This window comes from Entelurus aequoreus, linkage group LG22 (genome assembly GCF_033978785.1).
Source record: "Entelurus aequoreus isolate RoL-2023_Sb linkage group LG22, RoL_Eaeq_v1.1, whole genome shotgun sequence".
Lineage (NCBI taxonomy): Eukaryota > Metazoa > Chordata > Actinopteri > Syngnathiformes > Syngnathidae > Entelurus > Entelurus aequoreus.
The window spans coordinates 1,607,680-1,629,173 of record NC_084752.1 but is presented as its reverse complement, the minus strand read 5'-3'; the positions used below and the strand labels follow the sequence as shown (position 1 = coordinate 1,629,173).

Sequence of the window (21,494 nt, the reverse complement as noted above, 5' to 3'; positions counted from 1 at the left end):
GGTCAGAATGACGTCTCCTTCGGAGACCAGATTTTCGAACTCCTCTGGTTTCCACGCGACGGACGATCGCTCCTGGGAAAACGCAAAAATCGGTGAAGCATTTTCCAGCTTAATTCAGTTCAGTACAAATAAAAGGTGAGTCAACTTACCTGCTCATCTGCATAAAGCTCGTGTCTGTTCTTGGAGATTTTAAGGGACAATTTGTGGTCTTGATGCTTCTTCCTTTCACTGTCCAAGACAAATCAAAGTGGTTTCAACGTTGTCAGGCTTCAAATAAACAAATGAGCTAAGAAATGGTCATACATGAGGGTTTTCAGGGTGGAGTCTTCAGGTACGACTTCCGGGTCAGGGCACTGGTCTTCGGGATAGCAATGCAGTGCCGCTGTGCTTGGGCAACAACCAAAACAACAAATGAAAGTGTGTAATGACAAGCTTTTGTGTATCTGCCATGCGACTGTGGCCGCATCATGTTTGACAGGTTATATTAGGGCTGGGTGATACATCCATTTGATCGTTAAATTTGAGTTGTTTTGTTGCAGATGATTTAAAAAATTAAAAAAATCTATTTTTCTTCTCCTCTTACTCGGGCATCCTTTTTGCCCCCCAGGAGCTCATGGGCTTCCGCCCTCCCCTTTTTTCCTTCTGGAGATTCATACCCCTAGCTAATGCTAAGGCTAACTAGAGCAAGAGATTTGTTGCAAAAAAAAAAAGAAAAGGGCTGTCAATTGTTTGGTTTTGCGACAACAGGCGTGGAACAAATGATTGCACGCTGCAAAGTTTCTTTAAAAAACAACAAACTTATTCCTGCATCTGAAACAAAAGCCTCCAGCCAAGTATTAGAAATGCAACCCTTTAATCAATCAATCAATGTTTATTTATATAGCCCTAAATCACAAGTGTCTTTACGGGTTAGGGGGTGGGGGTGATGGGTCAAATGCAGAGGATAATCTCACCACACCTAGTGTGTGTGTGACTATCATTGGTACTTTAACTTTAACTTAGGCTGCTGCCCCCACGACCCGACCTCGGATAAGCGGAAGAAGATGGATGGATTTTCAATTTGTAGTTGCTCTAAATAGAATAATATTATTCAAACTACAATTTTGCTAAGAGTCAGATGTAGTGTATGCAGTGTCATTTCAAACTTCTATTTTTCGGGACGGGGGTTCTGACAATTTCCTGAGTGCACTAAGTGTCATAGCTTCCTTTAATTTGGTCTGTTATACTTTTTAAGTATGGAAAGTAATTTATGTTATGCAGTAATTATTTTGTAAATAATATTGGACCACATTACTGATGTTCTAAACTAGCACATTTGTTATATGTTGTACATAGGGGTGTAACGGTACGTGTATTTGTATTGAACCGTTTTGGTACGGGGGGTTTGGTTCGGAGGTGTACCGAATGAGTTTCCACACGTACATATTAAGTAGCCGCCTAAGCTAAAGTTTTAACAAGCTGCTCCGCTTCCTTCTGCCTGTCTGTCAGTACTCTACACAGCACCCAGCATTGTCCCACCCACACAACCATCTGATTGGTTACAAACAGAGCGGTAACAGCCAAACAGCAGTGCGTATTCAGAGCGCATGTAGTCAGTGCTTAGCGTTTAGCAGGTAAGCATCAGGCAGCGGACTCTCCCCAAAGGATAATAAACAACTCCCAGTCAACTACTAGTAACATCACTATGAGCCCGTTGACCTTCTAGAAATATAAAAGGCAGCTTCAGCTCGCTCGCAGTCCTGGCTTAAGGTGAAGGCTAATTCGCTTTTAGCGTAACGTTAGCTCATTTTGCTGTGTGTGTGTTACGGACAGCAAAGCCCTGTCTGTCTGTTATTTCACTTTACCTTTTTCTGTGTTGATTGTGCTGTGTTGAAGCAGCAAAAAATGACATTATGTTAAATGAAGAGTTTCTGTCTCTGATAGTTGATATAATAATGTAAGTGCATCATTAAGCCTACATGAACTCCATGGTGTTCAGGGATGAATAGTCTCTCCTATTGCTATTGTACTATTTTTTCAGCTATAGTTCCATGAATCATTAGTAATGCAGCAGCCTAGTTTTGAATGGCAGGGTCCCTGCTATCACATGCTGATAAAAATATAACATTTACATAATAAAAATCAACTACAGACTTCCCAAATGCTGTAATAAATTAAGCATGATGAGTTGACTTGAAACTGTTTAATGTTGCACTTTTTATAAGTAGAAGAAAAGTTTTTTGATTTTATTTAATCTGAGCAACAACTTGAGGCAGTTTAATGTTGATTAACGTGGGCAGAATTATTATAGTGTTCCCAATGTTAAAAGGATAAAGCCATTGTTTACCAATTTGGTAAATAAATAACCAAAAAATTTATATTTTGTTGTTTTCTTACTGTACCGAAAATGAACCGAACCGTGACCTCTAAACCGAGGTACGTACCGACCCGAAGTTGTTGTGTACCGTTACACCCCTAGTTGTACATTATTTTATTTACACAGTCAAGCAAATTAGTTCCTACCTGTTGTTTCTTTATACCCTAATAGGGGACGGACGAGAGTTGAGGTAAAAGAGAGAGAGAGCGCGAAATGTGTCACTGAGCTTGAATTAAGTGCTTTTAGTAAGGAACATAACAAAATTAAGAATTAGTGAATTGTGAGAGACAACATATTATGATTTAACCATGCGACAGGCCGAGGTTGTGTCTATCTACTTGCTGCGCCACTTTAATGCAAGGTTTAAACGCTTCATAAAACTATCGTAAACGGGTGACATGTGACGTAAAAGTAGCCTACTTGCATGTATCTTTGAGTTCCCGCATCATGTCCACGCTAACCCCCAATTCGTGGGCAAAGTTGGCGTGAAAGGCGTTTTCATCCTGCGGCGGGTAAGAGTAGTCAGACGGCTGTAGTCTGCTCAGCCACTCCTTTCTGAACGCGTCGATGTGGAAAGTTCTAGTATTTCCATCGCCGGGTTCGTAGTCTGGGATGCCTGCATTCAAATCCGTCGCCATGTTTACCGGAAGCGGTATCAAGTGCAAAGGATTGTGGGTATTGTAGTAAAATAAAGAAGCTCGCAGCAAATGGGGCTTTAGAATAAAATGAGTTGTAAATCACGACAAGTTATTATGTACGGGTTTTAGTGATGTCATAAAAATTCACATGGAAGCGTTTTATGTTTGTTTTATGAATTGAATGCTCACAAGTAACCAATTTAAGGTTGAACGGAGAAGACCAGACGAGCCGCGAAGAGGGTTGTGGGTAATGTAGTTATCTAACACAAAGGGGCAAAAAATACAGGTACCAGTTAAGTTTGTTGACTTTAGTCTTCCATGTTTACAAAAACTCAAATAAAAAGTTTGTTGACTTTAGTCTTCCATTTTCATGAAAACACAAATAAAGTTTGATGACTTTAGTCTTCCATGTTTACAAAAACTCAAATATAAAGTTATTTTACTTTAGTCTTCCAAGTTTACAAATAAACATATGTAAAGTTTGTTGACTAGTCTTCCATGTTTACAAAAACACACATATTAAGTTTGATGACTTTAGTCTTCCATGTTTACAAAAAACAAATATAAAGTTATTTTACTTTAGTCTTCCAAGTTTACAAATAAACATATGTAAAGTTTGTTGACTAGTCTTCCATGTTTACAAAAACACACATATTAAGTTTGATGACTTTAGTCTTCCATGTTTACAAAAAACAAATATAAAGTTATTTTACTTTAGTCTTTCAAGTTTACAAATAAACATATGTAAAGTTTGTTGACTAGTCTTCCATGTTTACAAAAACACATATTAAGTTTGATGACTTTAGTCTTCCATGTTTACAAAAAACAAATATAAAGTTTGTTGACTTTTGTCTTCCATGTTTACAAAAACACAAATATAAAGTTTGTTGACTTTAGTCTTCCATGTTTACAAAAACACAAATATAAAGTTTGATGACTTTAGTCTTCCATTTTTATGAAAACACAAATATAAGTTTGTTGACTTTAGTCTTCCATGTTTACAAAAACTCAAATAAAAAGTTTGTTGACTTTAGTCTTCCATTTTCATGAAAACACAAATAAAGTTTGATGACTTTAGTCTTCCATGTTTACAAAAACTCAAATATAAAGTTATTTTACTTTAGTCTTCCAAGTTTACAAATAAACATATGTAAAGTTTGTTGACTAGTCTTCCATGTTTACAAAAACACACATATTAAGTTTGATGACTTTAGTCTTCCATGTTTACAAAAAACAAATATAAAGTTATTTTACTTTAGTCTTCCAAGTTTACAAATAAACATATGTAAAGTTTGTTGACTAGTCTTCCATGTTTACAAAAACACACATATTAAGTTTGATGACTTTAGTCTTCCATGTTTACAAAAAACAAATATAAAGTTATTTTACTTTAGTCTTTCAAGTTTACAAATAAACATATGTAAAGTTTGTTGACTAGTCTTCCATGTTTACAAAAACACATATTAAGTTTGATGACTTTAGTCTTCCATGTTTACAAAAAACAAATATAAAGTTTGTTGACTTTTGTCTTCCATGTTTACAAAAACACAAATATAAAGTTTGTTGACTTTAGTCTTCCATGTTTACAAAAACACAAATATAAAGTTTGATGACTTTAGTCTTCCATTTTTATGAAAACACAAATATAAGTTTGATGACTTTAGTCTTCCAAGTTTACAAATAAACATATGTAAAGTTTGTTGACTCTAGTCTTCCATGTTTACAAAAACACAAATATAAAGTTTGTTGACTTTAGTCTTCCATGTTTACAAAAAAACAAATATAAAGTTTGTTGACTTTAGTCTTCCATGTTTACAAAAACACAAATATAAAGTTTGATGACTTTAGTCTTCCATGTTTACAAAAACACAAATATAAAGTTTGATGACTTCAGTCTTCCATTTTTATGAAAACACAAATTAAGTTTGATGACTTTAGTCTTCCATGTTTACGAAAACACAAATATAAAGTTTGTTGACTTTAGTCTTCCATGTTTACGAAAACACAAATACAAAGTTTGTTGACTTTAGTCTTCCATGTTTACGAAAACACAAATATAAATTTAGTTGACTTTAGTCTTCCATTTTTACGAAAACACAAATATAAAGTTTGATGACTTTAGTCTTCCATTTTTACAAAAACACAAATATAAAGTTTGATGACTTTAGTCTTCCATGTTTACAAAAACACAAATATAAGAAGCCCGTAGCAAATGGCGCTTTACAATAAAATGAGTTGTAAATCACGACAAGTTATTATGTACGGGTTTTAGTAATGTTATAAAAATTCACATGGAAGCGTTTTATGTTTGTATTATGATGAATTGAATGCTCACAAGTAACCAATTTAAGGTTGAACGGAGAAGACCGGAAGACGAGCCGTGAAGAGGGTTGTGGGTAATGTAGTTATATAACACAAAGGGGCAAACAATACAGGTACCAGTTTATAGGCCATAAGGTGAACCAGGAAAAAGTGGCTAGAAAGAGATTTTCGTTCCCATGTCTGGGCACTACTCTTTATTTGCATTTTTGCATAGACAATGCCATTGTGGACATTAGGTTAAAAGTTCTGGCGGGTTTTTTTAGAGCCATAAATGTGTAAAAATAGGAATGACAAAAAAACGAAAATCTTATGCAGCTGTTTTTCTTGTAAATGTATTTACATTCATTCTGGAAACAGAATCTCTCTCACAAATTGACATTAATACATATACCTAACATTTGAAACAAGTATTTTAGCATTGGTAGACTTTAATTTGAATTTAAACCATGAAACATCCACACAAAAAAAAGTGAATAGCAACCTGTACAATTGAACATACACATGGTAAATTTTGCTAAAAAAATATGTTTTATACAATTAAAATGTCAGTAGATACTGTGTTATAAGAGGAAGTAAAAAAATAAAAAATAAATAAAGAACACTTTGGCCCAAAATGGCTGACATCAATCAAAATATCGAATAATGCAGAAAAATGGAAATACAACAACAACTGCATTACAGTTTAGAATCTGTTCACAATATGGTACAAAACAATATTTACATGAACAAAACAATGTGTTGATGTCACAGCAGGTCTTGAGTATTTTTTTAAATACACTTTTTTATTATTTTTGTCTTAACTTTGCACATTGTTAAAGTCAAATCTTCTTTGATAGATTTTCCTCAAATTTGGCACAACCTTAAACTATGATTATTATAATTGTTTTTAAGGTCAAGTGCACTGTAACCTCCCATTCTATTTTTAAAGTATTTAACTGAAGTAACTAACATTTTTGAAATTTGAAAATGTGAACTTTTTAAAAAAAAAATCCAACTTATTTTAAAATACATTTTTGCATCGTAGCCTTAACTGCTTAAACAAATACAACAATATTTTATTTCAGATGTGGATACGTGTTTGAAATTGTATTTGGTTAACAACTACATAATTGTATTTGTTTGTGAAAAACACTAAAAATAATAATCACTTTGGATATGTATACAAAAACCGGTATGAATGTATTCTATTCTGTATTGATCATCGTCATAATTTGCTTGTCACCTTAATTAATTACGATGTATTTTTATTTTGTATTTTTTTATTTATGTTTTTTGTCCTGTCCAGCTTTTCAGGCAAATCATATAGTAGATGTAGATGCCCATATCGGCTGTACAAATTTACTTTACAGAAGAGAAGTGTGGGATACTTCTCTTGTTGCCCAATTAGTATTGACTTAATTAAATGGATTTATATTATTATTTGGTGCAGCCGGGCCGGAGCAGGAGGGGATAGAAAGAGAAAAAATAAGGAAGAGAGAGTGGGGACAAGAGTCATAAAACAACAACAACAATAAAACAACATTAGAAAATTGGATATGGACAAATATGAAGGTACAAGTGATAGCAAAGAAGCAGTTAGTAAAATAAATAATAATACAAAAATGACAATGGAAATTATTACACTACAAATGGAGCAATAGAAATAGCACTATTGATAATGTATATTAACAATAATGACCTCTATTTTCAACAACACAAATGTTCATATAAAACAAGACATATATGTAATGATAACTTGAAATACAAAAGAAAGTAGATAAATGGAGGGGAAGAAAGAGAAGCCAACTATATTAACCTTGCAGATTGTTATAGTAGCAATAGATTAATTACAATTTCTAAGCAAGTTATCCATCAATCTGTTAGTAAAACATATACTGTAATAATGAATATCAGTTGCCTATGCAAATTATGTAACAAGGCTTTTGTACTGTATGTTTATATTCATATAGATTGACTGTTGCAGGCGGCCCTCTATAAAAAGGAGGCTGACATCATAGACCAGAAAGTCACCGTGCACGTTCGTACTTCTCTTTTTATGCCTTTTGATTGACCCAACGGTATGTGTAATAATTGTAATTTCACTCTTCAACTTTGCTCTTTTGCCCACGTTTTGATGCTAAAACAAGCGGCGGATTGTGTCCTGTAATATCAGGAGATGTGAGAGTGGGCCGGCTGCGGCTCAGCCTCAGCCTCAGTAGAGTATAAATGTTGAAGAAGATTTACTTTCAAAGGGACGACTGCTTTACAGGCTGCAAAGCGTGCTTTTGGAAGCTTTATCCAATTCATCCGACCATCACTATTTTTATTTGCCAATGGAGACGGAAGATTACTCCCAACAGCAGGTTAGTGTCCTGGTGCTCATTCTATTTGTTTTTTGGGTTTTCACATTTTAAATGAACCTTGGATTTAGAAAGACTGATTTTTTTTTGTGTGCAAAATTTAGTTTTCTTTGCCTTTATTTTGTTTCCAGATGGACGCACACTGTTCCAATGGGGATACATCGTAAGTCATTTACTAAAACTTATTTATGTCATATAACAATGTACTGCAAAAAGTCAGTGTTCAAAAACAAGAAGAAAAAAAATACAAAAATGAGGGGTATTTTATTTGAACTAAGCAAAATTATCTGCCAATAGAACAAGAAAATTTGGCTTGTCAAGACTTTCCAAAACAAGTCAAATCAGCTAACTTCAATGAACCTGAAAATAGCTTAAAATAAGTATATTCTCACTAATAACAAGTGCACTTTTCTTAGTAGAAAAAATGAGACCTTTTTGCTCAATATGTTGAAAAATATTCTTAAATGAAGTAAATGCTAGTGCCATTATCTTGACATAATGATATTACATTTCTTGAAACCAGCAAACTTATACTAAAAACTAATTTATTGTTCTTAATGGAAAGGCAACAAGGCAAGCGCTTGTTACTCTTGGGGTCTCCTAGCCGCTCAGGCAAATCATATTGTCTAAAAATGCATTTTTCCATGGATAACATGACATCATCGCGCCAGGTGCGTGCTCTTTCAGTCAGTTAGTGCACATATATACAGCCCGGCCCCCGGCTAAACATTTTTTTAATTGTAATTTTGAAGAATTTATCTGAATGTGCATGAACTATTTCTGTTCGAAATAGTTAGAAATGTCACATGTTAAATGCTTGAATATTAACTGTCAGTTTACTGTACTGTGCCAACTGTACTACTATATGAGTACCTATTTTCTATTGTTTCGTTGAAAATAAAACAGCAAAGTCCATTTGGCTGTCATCTGTTTTAATTATGAGACACAATTGTGTCAAAGTCATGATTTTTTTATTTCATGCTTGAAATAAGAAATGATGACTTTAAAAAAGTAGTTTTATACTTGTGAGTGTTGATGACACAACAGTTGATATTCTAGTTTCAAGCATGTTTTACTCAATATAGCTCATCAAATCTCAGCAACAAGCTGTAATATCTTACTGACATCATTTAGGAGCAAAACACTTCAAACAAGTAAAACACTCTAACATCAAATCTGCTTAGTGAGAAGAATGATCTTATCAGACAGAAAATAAGCCATAATCACCCTTATTTGAGATATTTCATCTTACTTAGATTTCACTTTTTGCAGTGTGGCAGGGGAACAAGGGAGGGAGAATAAGGATGAACTCTAGCTGTAATCTGCTATTCTGACACTAGATAGCAGTAAGTACCTTCACACCACGTTTAACCTTTGACTCAACTTGTGAAGACACCATCCTCTCAGACTTGAGCAGGGGTGTCCAAACTTTTTCCACATATTAAATTGCCAGCATAAGGGGACCATTTTGATATTTGTCATTTTCAAAACCAATACAATATAGTTACCGTACCATGAGGGCCCCCCCTAAATTTCGGTGAATGTCGAAGGTCCCCGGGACCCAAAAGGGTCTCGGTCATTAAAGTGTTAAAAACAAGTCAAATTTAAAAATTGTTTTTATTTTCAATGCTAAAATATCTTCAAATCTATCTGTTGACATACATTTACATTTTTATGTTTCATACCCTTATTGTCAAAAAAACAAAAACATTTTATGGCAAAAACACAAAATATGCAATATATTCCCCAAAAAATATTAAAAATGCAATATTTGATGTGAAGTAGTTGGCGCTTTAAATAGCTAAATAATTCATAACAATATTGCTATTAATTCACTATTATTTTTGAACAATGACAGTTGAAAAACTGACTCGAAGGTCTCGGGATCCATAGATCAACTTCAGGTTTTTAGTTTTTTTTAAAGCAATGCCAGTTTTAAGGTACAATACCGCCTGCATGGCAGCTTTTTGTTGTGAGTGTCAATATCGCAAATGTTTCTTATTATATTGCACCTGTTTGCTCTTGTATTACACTTTTTAGTTTAGTTTTTTTTCGTACAGTGATAGTATTTTTAAAATGTGCCGCGGGGCTGCACTTTGGACACCCCTGGACTGGAGCCTCATTGAGCAGGCCTCGCCGGTGGAAAATTATGAACAGTGATCAATTCAATATTCACTGCCACACTCATTCAAATATTTCACACTTCTACATTTCTATAATAATAATAATAATAATAATAGATTTTATTTGTAAAAAGCACTTTATATTGAGTAAACCATCTCAAAGTGCTACAGTGTATTAAAAAAATAAAAATAAAAAATAAATAAATAAAAAGATAATAAATAAATAAATACAAATAAAAACTAGAGCAGCCTAATAGCTATAACTAGTATGCATACATCTAAAAAAAAAAGGCTTTTTTTAAAAAGAAGGACTTTTAAGCCTTTTTTAAAAGCATGCACAGTCTGTGGTGCCCTCAGGTGGTCAGGGAGAGCATTCCACAGACTGGTGGCGGCCGAGCAGAAAGCCCGGTCTCCCATTGTTCGTAGCTTTGTCCTCGGAGGTTGGAGGAGGTTAGCCTGTCCGGAGCGGAGGTGTCGTGTGGAGGATTTGGGGGTGAATAACAAGGAATGTTATCACTAAACAAAATGATTGTTATGCCAATAACTTTTTTTAACTGAAAAAAACATATATGGTAATTATATGCCAGTTTATTTAATTTTTACACTCCATTTATAGGGAAAATTTAATAACAGGACAAATAAGTACTTTTATACTCTAAATACTTATTTTTTTAAATATTTAGATTTTTTTTTAAATAGTGACCTATCGAGTTTTTTCCACATATTTAGAAATATTTTATTGCATTTAATTCCGTTTTAACCCCGAAACCCCTGTATACGTAACAATTATTTTCACAGATAGGGAAAAAAATACTATTATGGATGGGAGTCTTACAACAACGCACGATTGGATCGTGATTGTTCGGCTGACGATTCGATTCAGAATCGATTCTTTGGTATGAAAATGATAATAAAACCTTTTCAATGCAGGTTACACAAGCTCCCCCCATTTGTTGCAAATGTATGATGTTAATACGTGCAGAGAGTAAGCGTGTAAAATGCCTAAAAATGTATTCTAACAAAATATATGCTTTTGTTTTTTATTGCATCTTGAAAATCCTGAATCAAATGTGTGAATACACTTTTTGAGCAACCCTGATTACCATATTCCTTCAACATATTTAATTATGACTTTCTTATTTGCTATATTCCCTCCAGAAAACCCCCAATGGGGTTAGAGGACTCGTTAAAGGAATGTGCCGTCGCCCTTGAGCTCTTTCTAAACAACCGGTTCACTGATGCCTTGGCTCATTTAAAACCCTGGTAAGTCACCCCTTTCCCCACACGTCGTGTTTAAATCGCTTACACATATTTTCTCCAGGAAGAACCAGAGCATGTACCACGCCATGGGCTACGGCAGCATGCTGGTGATGCAGGCGGCCATGACCTTTGACCCAAAGGACATGGACGCTGCCATGGAGTCACTGAGCGAGTCCCTCCTGACTTGCCAGAGGTGAAACATGTCATGTGACTCAGTGACCAGTCAGTCAGCACTATTTTTGATTATTATTCTAATAAACATTGTGTTTCCAAATGTAGGTTTCGAAGGAAAACTGGCATAATGGAGACGCTGGCGAGTTTGTGGAACAGGCAATCCCCTGAAGCCCTGACAGAAGGTGGGCCAGCTGATTGATTGATTGAAACTTGTATTAGTAGATTGCACAGTACAGTACATATTCCGTACAATTGACCACTAAATGGTAACTCCCCAATAAGTTTTTCAACTTGTTTAAGTCGGGGTCCACGTTAATCAATTCGTGGTAAAGTTACATTGTTTAATGCATCCAGCGGGGCATCACAACAAAATTAGGCATAATAATGTGTTCATTCCACGACTGCATATATCGGTATTGGTTGATATCGGAATCCGTAATTAAGAGTTGGACAATATCGGAAAAAAAGCCATTATCGGACATCTCTATCTGTAAGTCATTAAAAAGGTTCAAACTTGCATTTAAAAACAACTTACAAATGTAATAAAATACAAATACTAATAATGATGGTAAAAAATGTTTCATAAAAATACCGTAGTATATATTTTTGTAATTCATTAGTTTGTCATTAAAGGAAAGTAAGAAAATAGATTTAATTCCAATAAATATATTAATAACATTAAAACACAAAAAGTTGGTAATCTGCTGAAATGTTTCAGGGCGAACTAGTCGTGGGATATTTTTATTCAGCGTGGAATAAACGTGCCCATAAAAATGCCCATGTGATGTATTAGTTCACAGGATCATAGCCAAAAATGTAGACGCCACTATTTTTCGAGGAGGGTAGATGATGCAATAACATTAAAAGTCAAACGTGAGTTCATATAATTTTTTTTTAAAGAAGAAAACATATGAATTTGTCATTATTTAATTTTGTCTTTTAAGAAAACAACGAAACTCGCAAACAGGAAGTAAGTCTTCTGGCTTAATAATGCAATAATAAAAACATTTTTTTAAATGAAAGAAAATTCTCATTGCCTGTATTATTTTTTCCCCCTATCACATGAATGAGCTAACATTTGAAAAAAGATAGAAAATTAAATAATTAACATTTTAAATAAACATTTTAAAATGTAATACTGTTATTAAACCGTGCTTCAAATGTGGAACATAAATAAATAAATAAATAATATAAATAAAATAGGAAAAACAACCAAATGAATACATAAATAAATTATATATTCATATATATATATATATAGATTTATATATATGTATTTATAATTTAAAATCTAAACACTAATACAACAACAGCAACAAATCCTAGAGCTTCACTTTTACTATTTATTAACCTTCTCCTTGGTCCACGTAAATCAATTGATGGTAATTCAGGTGATAACACATCTTCATCTTGCAATGTGTTATGGTGATCTCTTGTAATAAATTGCGACTTCTGTGCTTTTACGTCATGTCAGAGGAGATGCACGCGGAGCTTTGCTACGCCGAAGTGCTGCTCCAGAAGGCGGCGCTCACCTTTCTCGACGAGAGCATTATCGGCTTCATCAAGGGAGGCATGAGGATCCGAAGCAGTTACCAGATTTATAAGTAAGACATCGATGACTGTACGTTTTTTAAAAAGTCACATTTAAGGAGTGTCCAACCAGTAGCTCATGAGCTGATTTATATTTATATGTAGTATATTTGCTTGGACTGCAAAAAAGAGCTGACAAAATATAAGATACGTATACTAAATTTGAGGAAAAAAATACAAAAAGTTTGTGAAATTATCTGTCCATGTAGCTAATTAATTTTACTTGATAAGATATCCTAAATTAAGATTTGTATATCTAGAACTTAGCAGGACTTTTTAGGTAAAAAAAAAGTACCTTGTTCTGAAAACAAGCATTAGTCGACTTGCCGTTCTTAAATGAAGCATCCTGGAGATGTTGCAGAATCTTTAAACACGATTCTCTACACTGCAAAAAGTCAGTGTTCAAAAACGAGGGGTATTTTATTTGAACTAAGCAAAATTATCTGCCAATAGAACAAGAAAATGTGGCTTGTCAAGACTTTCCAAAACAAGTCAAATTAGCTAACCTCAATGAACCCACAAATACCTTAAAATAAGTATATTCTCACTAATAACAAGTGTACTACTATATGAGTACATATTTTCTATTGTTTCATTGAAAATAAAACAGCATTTGGCTGTCATCTGTTTTAATTATGAGACACAATTGTGTCAAAGTCATGATTTTTTTTGTTCATGCTTGAAGTAAGAAATGATGACTTTAAGAAAGTAGTTTTCTACTTGTGAGTGTTGATGACACAACAGTTGATATTCTAGTTTCAAGCATGTTTTACTCAATATAGCTCATCAAATCTCAGCAACAAGCTGTAATATCTTACTGACATCATTTAGGAGCAAAACACTTAAAACAAGTAAAACACTCTAACATCAAATCTGCTTAGTGAGAAGAATGATCTTATCAGACAGAAAATAAGCAAATATCACCCTTATTTGAGATATTTCATCCTACTTAGATTTCAGTGTTTGCAGTGTATTATTGACAACATTTGAAAACTCATATGATATACTGTAGGTCATTTATTAGCAAGTATATTTCACAACAGCAGCAACAGAATGTAATTATAGTAAGACGCAAACTGCTCAGTCAGCATTAATACCGGCGATAAGTTCATCGTAAACACTAGTACAAGTGCAAAACAGTTTCGCAAGTGACATTTGAGAGCGCATGCAGAGGTAGATAAAGCTGCCAGATGCATCATGTGGAGTTTATCAACAAATACAAATACACCAGGAAGTTGCCTACAGCCACAGCTACCAAGGCCAATGTCTTTCAAACTGTCGCCGATTAGAGACTTTTGTAGACCAACACATCTTGCGGTTGGTTAAACAAGGTGTTAAATGAAGGGTATAAATGGGTGTTACATGTCTGGGCAGAGAGTGTCAGGCCATGGCGAATGCTGATAAGGAAATGGAAAAGAAGAACAGCACAAACGTCCACTTCAGAGGGGGCGTCCACATGGGCATCGGATCATTTAATTTGGTAGGAGGTCCCACTCGCACCAACAAGCACGGGCAAGCCAGTACACTGTCAAGCCGCTGGATTCCAATACACTTCTGGTTTACTTCTAGATACTCTCGCTGCTTCCATCCAGAATCCTCAAGCTGATGGAGTTTTTGGGTTTCTCGGGGGACAGAGTAAGTCCGCCACGCAAGTGACTGGTGTGCATGTATAAATGTGGCCGTTCCGCAGGAGATGGGTTTGTCCCAGTTGAGAGCGGGGGCGTCCAGCGACAGTCTGCGCTCCATTCTGAGCACCTTGACTCTGCTCATGTATCATCTTTACATCTCAGTCATTCTGGGTAAGGCGGCCATTCATTCATGGCACACTATCTTGTTGCCTTCTAAACACCTTTCTTCTTTATCCTAAGGCGCTGGCGATGTGGACCTCAGCGAGGCGGAGGCTCTGCTGGAGCCTTATGCCAAAAGGTTCCCAAATGTGAGTTGCTTCAGAACTCGTGTGTCATGAAATAAGATAACATTGCAGGCACATTGTGTAGTTAAAAGCAATCATTTTGTAAACACTGTTGAATAGCTAGCTCAGTCATTGTTGTCACACAATAGTCATTTGTTCCTCCATAGTGAGTCTCAACCGTGTAGACTCGCCTCATTGTTAGTGTGGAAGTTAACCGCCCCCCTGTAGGTCTGAAGGGTAAAATTACAATGATAGTTTGGCAACAACATCCTTCATTTTATTGTAATCAATTCATCATTTTGATCAGAAATCAAATCAAAAGCAGTTATAAAAAGGCCAAGGAGAAGGTTAATAAATAGTAAAAGGGAAGCTCTAGGATTCATTGCTGTTGTTGTATTAGTGTTTAGATTTTAAATTGTAAATACATACACTACCGTTCAAAAGTTTGGGGTCACATGTAAATGTCCTTATTTTTTAAGGAAAAACACTGTACTTTTCAATGAAGATAACTTTAAACTAGTCTTAACATGAAAGAAATACACTCTATACATTGCTAATGTGGTAAATGACTATTCTAGCTGCAAATGTCTGCATAGGCCCATTTCCAGCAACTATCACTCCAGTGTTCTAATGGTACAATGTGTTTGCTCATTGGCTCAGAAGGCTAATTGATGATTAGAAAACCCTTGTGCAATCATGTTCACACATCTGAAAACACTTTAGCTCGTTACAGAAGCTACAAAACTGACCTTCCTTTGAGCAGATTGACTTTCTGGAGCATCACATTTGTGGGCTCAATTAAACGCTCAAAATGGCCAGAAAAAGAGAACTTTCATCTGAAACTCGACAGTCTATTCTTGTTCTTAGAAATGAAGGCTATTCCACTAAATTGTTTGGGTGACCCCAAACTTTTGAACGGTAGTGTATATATATGTATGAATATATATTAATATATTATTTATTTATGTGTTTGTTTTTCCTATTTTATTTGTATTATTTATTTATTTATTTATGTTTGACATTTGAAGCATGGTTTAATAACAGTATTACATTTTAAAATGTTTATTTAAAATGTTTATTATTAAATGTTCTATCTTTTTTCAAATGTTAGTTCATTCATGTGATAGGGGAAAAAAATAATACAGGCAATGAGAATTTTCTTTTATATTTAATTTTTTTAAATTATTGTATTATTAAAGCCAGAAGACTTACTTCTTGTTTGCGAGTTTCATTGTCTTCTTAAAAGACAAAATTAAATAATGACAAAATCATATTTTTTCTTCTTCTTATTTCTTCAAATATCACCCTTATTTGAGGTATTTCATCTTGCTTAGATTTCACTTTTTGCAGTGTACAGAGTAATATTGTAGTTCGAATTTTCAATGTTATTATGTGAGACACAATTTGTGTCACTGATTCCCTGCATGTGTTTTCCACAGGGGGCCCTCATGCTTTTTTACATCGCAAGAATTGCCTTGCTCAAAGGAAACATCACACTGGTGAGGACCAATAACTGCACTATGACACGTCTACACTTTGCGTGCACTTGCTAGCTGATTGTTGTGTTTCAATGTGTGTGTGTAGGCGCAAGAAAAGTTCCACGCGTGTATCGCCTCCCAGCAGGAGTGGCGACAGATCCACCACCTGTGCTACTGGGAGCTGATGTGGGCCTACTCCTTTGAACAGAACTGGAGGGAGGCGTACCATTACGCTGACCTGCTCTGTAAAGAAAGCAAGTGGTCACAGGTGAATGTTGGAAACTTTTACCAGCTTTTACTGTAATGCTTAAATATGATGTCGTGTTTGAAATGTGTCCAATAGTGGCTTTGTAGTAAGAAATTTGAGGTGCATGTCGGCTTGGGTCCACTTCTCTTTTCTCCTTTCCTGTACATTCAGTGTATCAAATTGTTTTTTGATGTTTACTAAAACCGCGTTAGCTTCATCAGAGCTTCGAAATTATCTTCAGTGCTTACGAAAAATGTGTGTGAAGTTCGTTGAAGTCTAAATTATTTTGAAAAGCTATGAAAAGTTGAAGATGCTAAATACTCTTGAGTATTTGTGGGGGGAAAAAAACACAAAACTGTCGTTGATGTTTACCAAAACGCGTACATTATATCATTGAAAAATGTTTCATAAAACAGGCATTTTGTTAAAGACCCAGTCGTGTTCAGTGTACGAAAAAGGTGCGCTAGGTTTGTTGAAAGATCGACGGTGTGTAGTCCTCAACGATTACACGAAAAGCGTACGTTAGGTTTGTTAAAGACTTTAAATCATCTTCATAGTTGACAAAAAACGTGTTTGGTCATTTGAACACTAAGTTGCCTTCACTCTTTATTCAAATGTTCGTTGAAAACCTGCTTTGGCTGAGACATTTAGGAAAGTGTGAAAATATGTTTTCTTTGTGTACGCAAATACATTTTATTTTGTTAAACATTTGACTTGAATGTTCAAAAAATGTACATAAGTTCCATTGACTCTAAATCACCTTCAATGTTTACAAAAACACATATGTTAGCTTCATTGTGGACTCTAAATTTTCATTAGGTTTTTACAAAAACTCGTATGTTAGTTTCGTTGAAGATGCTAAATTGTCGTGTTTAAGAAAAACGTACATCCGGTTTGTTGAAAACAAACTTTTCTTTGGTGTCTCCGAAAAAATGTTTGTTAGGTCTGTTGAAGAAAGTAAAGCATTTTCATTGTTTACGCAAAAAACATACTTTGGGCCCGCTAAGAACACTAACTTTTTTGAGTGTTAAAAAAACGTGCATGAGTTTTGTTGACTCTAAGTAGTCTTCAAAGTTTAGTTTAAGTTTTAGTTTTTTTCTTACTTTAGTCTTTCGTGTTTACTAAAACACGTATGTAAAGTTTGTTAACTTTAGTCCTTCATGTTAATGTTAATGAAAACACGTATGTAAAGTTTATTGATTTCAGTCTTCTATGTTTACGCAAAAACAAATGCAAAGTTTCTTGACTTGAGTTTTCCATGTTTACGAAAACACAAATGTGAACTTTGTTGACTTTAGTCTTCCATATTTACGTATGTAACATTTGTTGACTTTAGTCTTCCAAGTTTACGTATGTAAAGTTTATTGACTTTAGTCTTCCATGTTTACAAAAACACAAATATAAAGTTTGTTGACTTTAGTCTTACATGTTTTACGAAAACACGTACTGTATGTAAAGTTTGTTGACTTTAGTCTTCCATGTTTACGATAACACAAATATAAAGTTTGTTGACTTTAGTCTTCCATGTTTACGATAACACGTATGTAAAGTTTGATGACTTTAGTCTTCCATGTTAACAAAAACACAAATGTGAAATTTGTTGACTTTAGTCTTCCATATTTACGCATGTAAAGTTTATTGACTCTAGTCTTCCATGTTTACAAAAACACAAATATAAAGTTTGTTGACTTTAGTCTTCCATGTTTACAAAAACACAAATATAAAGTTTGTTGACTTTAGTCTTCCATGTTTACAAAAACACAAATATAAAGTTTGTTGACTTTAGTCTTACATGTTTTACGAAAACACGTACTGTATGTAAAGTTTGTTGACTTTAGTCTTCCATGTTTACGAAAACACAAATATAAAGTTTGTTGACTTTAGTCTTCCATGTTTACGATAACACGTATGTAAAGTTTGATGACTTTAGTCTTCCATGTTAACAAAAACACAAATGTGAAATTTGTTGACTTTAGTCTTCCATATTTACGCATGTAAAGTTTATTGACTCTAGTCTTCCATGTTTACAACTACACGTATGTAAAGTTTGTATACTTTAGTCTTCCATGTTTACAAAAACACAAATATAAAGTTTGTTGACATTAGTCTTCCATGTTTACGAAAACACAAATATAAAGTTTGTTGACTTTAGTCTTCCATGTTTACAAAAACACAAATATAAAGTTTGTTGACTTTAGTCTTCCATGTTTACAAATACACGTATGTAAAGTTTATTGACTCTAGTCTTCCATGTTTACAAAAACACAAATATAAAGTTTGTTTACTTTAGTCTTCCATGTTTATAACAACACGTATGTAAAGTTTGATGACTTTAGTCTTCCATGTTTACGAAAAACACGTATGTAAAGTTTGTTGACTTTAGTCTTCCATGTTTACAAAAACACAAATATAAAGTTTGTTGACTTTAGTCTTCCATGTTTACAAAAACATGTATGTAAAGTTTGTTGTCTTTAGTCTTCCAAGTTTACAAATACACGTATGGAAAGTTTATTGACTCTAATCTTCCATGTTTACAAAAACACAAATATAAAGTTTGTTTACTTTAGTCTTCCATGTTTACAACAACACGTATGTAAAGTTTGTTGACTTTAGTCTTCCATGTTTACGAAAACACAAATATAAAGTTTGTTGACTTTAGTCTTACATGTTTACGAAAACACAAATATAAAGTTTGTTGACTTTATTTAGTCTTCCATGTTTACGAAAACACGTATCTAAAGTTTAATGACTTTAGTCTTCCATGTTTACAAAAACACATATGTAAAGTTTATTGACTCTAGTATTCCATGTTTACAAAAAGACAAATATAAAGTTTGTTGACTTTAGTCTTCTATGTTTACAAAAACACAAATATAAAGTTTGATGACTTTAGTCTTCCAAGTTTACAAATACATGTATGTAAAGTTTATTGACTTTAGTCTTCCATGTTTACGAAAACACAAATATAAAATTTGTTGACTTTAGTCTTCCATGTTTACAAAAACACAAATATAAACTTTGATGACTTTAGTTTTCCATGTTTACAAAAAACACGAATGTAAAGTTTGTTGACTTTATTCTTCCGAGTTTAATAAAAAATGTATATTAGGTTTTGTCGAAGATGCTAAATCGCCCAGCGTGTTTACAAAAAGAACAAGCTACATTGGCGTTGATGTTAAAAAAAAACATGCAACAATCTTCTATTATCATGTTTTCTTGCAGGCCATCTATGTATTCCAGAAGGCGTCCATACTGAGCATGCTCCCAGAGGAGGAAGTGAAAAAACTCGGTGAAAATGTGGTGGACTTGTACAGGTAATGTTTAAATTGAGAACAACATCCATCCATCCATTTTCTACCGCTCATCCCTTTCAAGAAATAGACTTCCATACTGTGTGTCAAACAGGAAGTCATTTACTGTAAATGTGACACTTTTTTCAGGGAGGTTGATGGTCTGAGGCTGAGGATGGCTGGAAAGTCCATTCCAACTGAGAAGTTTGCTGCCAAGAAAGCTCAGAGATACACCTCGCCCAAGCCTTCCAAACTGCTCGTCCCGGCTCTGGTCAGCACATTTGAACTGGAATCAACATTAGATGGATGGATGGATGGATGGATGGATAGATGGATAGATAGGTCTTTATTGTCATTGCACAGGTACAACGGAACTTTGTTTTCAGCACAAACCCGTTCAAGATTAGACAAACAAACAGTGTACAGGGTTACAGAACAGGAACGCTGATGGGTCGCCACAAGGCGCCCCGTAAAAGATGGGAAAAAGGTAAAACGCTGGGTACGGATGAGTAAAAAAAAATACAATCTAGACTGGAATCCTAAGGGGGCCCAGTCTGGAGTGGGAAAAAACCTCCATAGCAAAGCACATATACATATTACAACATACATCTCCAGATATCTAGCAACAGAGGGAAGGGAGTGCGGGGTCATGATGGTAGGGCCGCAGCTCTCAGGCACTGAGCATCCATTCATCACCCCTGTGGGATTTGCGTCGAGTGCGTTGGGTTGGGGGGGTGGGGTATGTATGTGTGTGGCGTATATTTTTGTGGTTGCGTGTGTGTGTAAGCCCGTAGTGTGTCTCTGTTCCGCGGCCTTGATGTTTGTGCAGTAGCTAGTCCAAAGTCAACAATAACAGGTGTGTGTCCATGAGAGACAAGAAGGGAGTTTGTGGTGTCTTGGCTGCACTGTCGAATATTATATAATAATATTCTTACTGTATTACAAATGGATATTGTAAGTAAACAGCTGTGATCATGTTGTAGGAGATGATGTACGTGTGGAACGGCTTCACTATAGTTGGCAAACGTGCTGACTTGACTGAAAGCATCCTGCAGACTTTAGACAAAGCCGAAGAGGATCTCAAGTATACTCCAGGTAAGGACAAAGTTGGGGGAAAAAGCATATCTTGTTGCAGCTTTTTTTATAGAAAATATATATTTTTTTTATATGTCCAGACCAATCAGACTACCACTTGGATGACCAGTGTGTCGTTCAGCTGCTTAAGGGCTTGTGTCTGAGGCAGTTAGGGCAACTGGACCAGGCGGAGATCTGCTTCAACCGCGTCATCTCCAGGTCAGCTACTTACAAAGTGTGTCTGCCTAAATAGGCCTGCTTCATTTTCGGTTTGAATCTGATATTAGGTAGATTCGTGCCAGAAAAAAACACACCGAGTTTATTTCCACCAGTTGTGTCAAAATGTCAAACCCGTCTAGTCACAACCATAGAACGGCTGTAAAGAAAATATATGGTCGCCCCTTTTTTGCCTAAAAGGGCCCAGCTTAATGGCAGAAATAAAACTGTAAGTAGATGGGTAATTTGACCACTTTTATCAACATTTTAAACCCGTCTAGTCTAGGGGTGTAACGGTACGTGTATTTGTATTGAACCGTTTCGGTACGGGGGTTTTGGGTTCGGTTCGGAGGTGTACCGAACGAGTTTCCGCACGAACATATTAAGTAGCCGCCTCCGCTTCCTTCTGCCTCCGTCTCTGTCAGGACTCTACACAGCACCCAGCATTGTCCCGCCCACACAACCATCTGATTGG

The 21,494-nt window shown here is 35.0% G+C and overlaps 2 protein-coding genes across 5 annotated transcripts in view; one reads left to right on the top strand and one right to left on the bottom strand.

The window, feature by feature from the left end:
* The window catches only part of snapc3 (small nuclear RNA activating complex, polypeptide 3), a 22,470-nt gene extending 19,450 nt beyond the window's left edge, over positions 1-3,020 (bottom strand). The window contains exons 1-4 of the mRNA XM_062032786.1: positions 2,777-3,020; positions 304-387; positions 150-228; positions 1-72 (exon numbers count right to left, since the gene is read on the bottom strand). The exon at positions 1-72 is cut by the window's left edge and continues 33 nt beyond it. Of these exons, the coding sequence (XP_061888770.1) occupies positions 1-72; positions 150-228; positions 304-387; positions 2,777-2,994 (453 nt within the window). The 5' untranslated portion in view covers positions 2,995-3,020. The remainder of the gene's footprint in view (positions 73-149; positions 229-303; positions 388-2,776) is intronic.
* Positions 1-21,494, top strand: part of LOC133639471 (tetratricopeptide repeat protein 39B-like) — a 50,928-nt gene that overhangs the window by 27,688 nt on the left and 1,746 nt on the right. Inside the window, exons 1-18 of one of the 4 annotated variants that reach the window (XM_062032777.1) lie at positions 2,532-2,546; positions 7,266-7,333; positions 7,443-7,658; positions 7,787-7,818; positions 10,937-11,041; positions 11,100-11,231; positions 11,318-11,394; positions 12,687-12,816; positions 14,177-14,282; positions 14,372-14,437; positions 14,493-14,601; positions 14,671-14,738; positions 16,154-16,213; positions 16,299-16,460; positions 19,662-19,753; positions 19,880-20,000; positions 20,713-20,824; positions 20,905-21,022. In XM_062032777.1, coding sequence (XP_061888761.1) covers positions 7,629-7,658; positions 7,787-7,818; positions 10,937-11,041; positions 11,100-11,231; positions 11,318-11,394; positions 12,687-12,816; positions 14,177-14,282; positions 14,372-14,437; positions 14,493-14,601; positions 14,671-14,738; positions 16,154-16,213; positions 16,299-16,460; positions 19,662-19,753; positions 19,880-20,000; positions 20,713-20,824; positions 20,905-21,022 — 1,520 coding nt within the window. In that variant the 5' untranslated portion in view covers positions 2,532-2,546; positions 7,266-7,333; positions 7,443-7,628. Of the gene's footprint in view, positions 1-2,531; positions 2,547-7,265; positions 7,374-7,442; positions 7,659-7,786; positions 7,819-10,936; positions 11,042-11,099; positions 11,232-11,317; positions 11,395-12,686; positions 12,817-14,176; positions 14,283-14,371; positions 14,438-14,492; positions 14,602-14,670; positions 14,739-16,153; positions 16,214-16,298; positions 16,461-19,661; positions 19,754-19,879; positions 20,001-20,712; positions 20,825-20,904; positions 21,023-21,494 lie in introns of those variants that run through there. The other 3 variants (XM_062032778.1, XM_062032779.1, XM_062032776.1) reach the window with 3 other exon arrangements.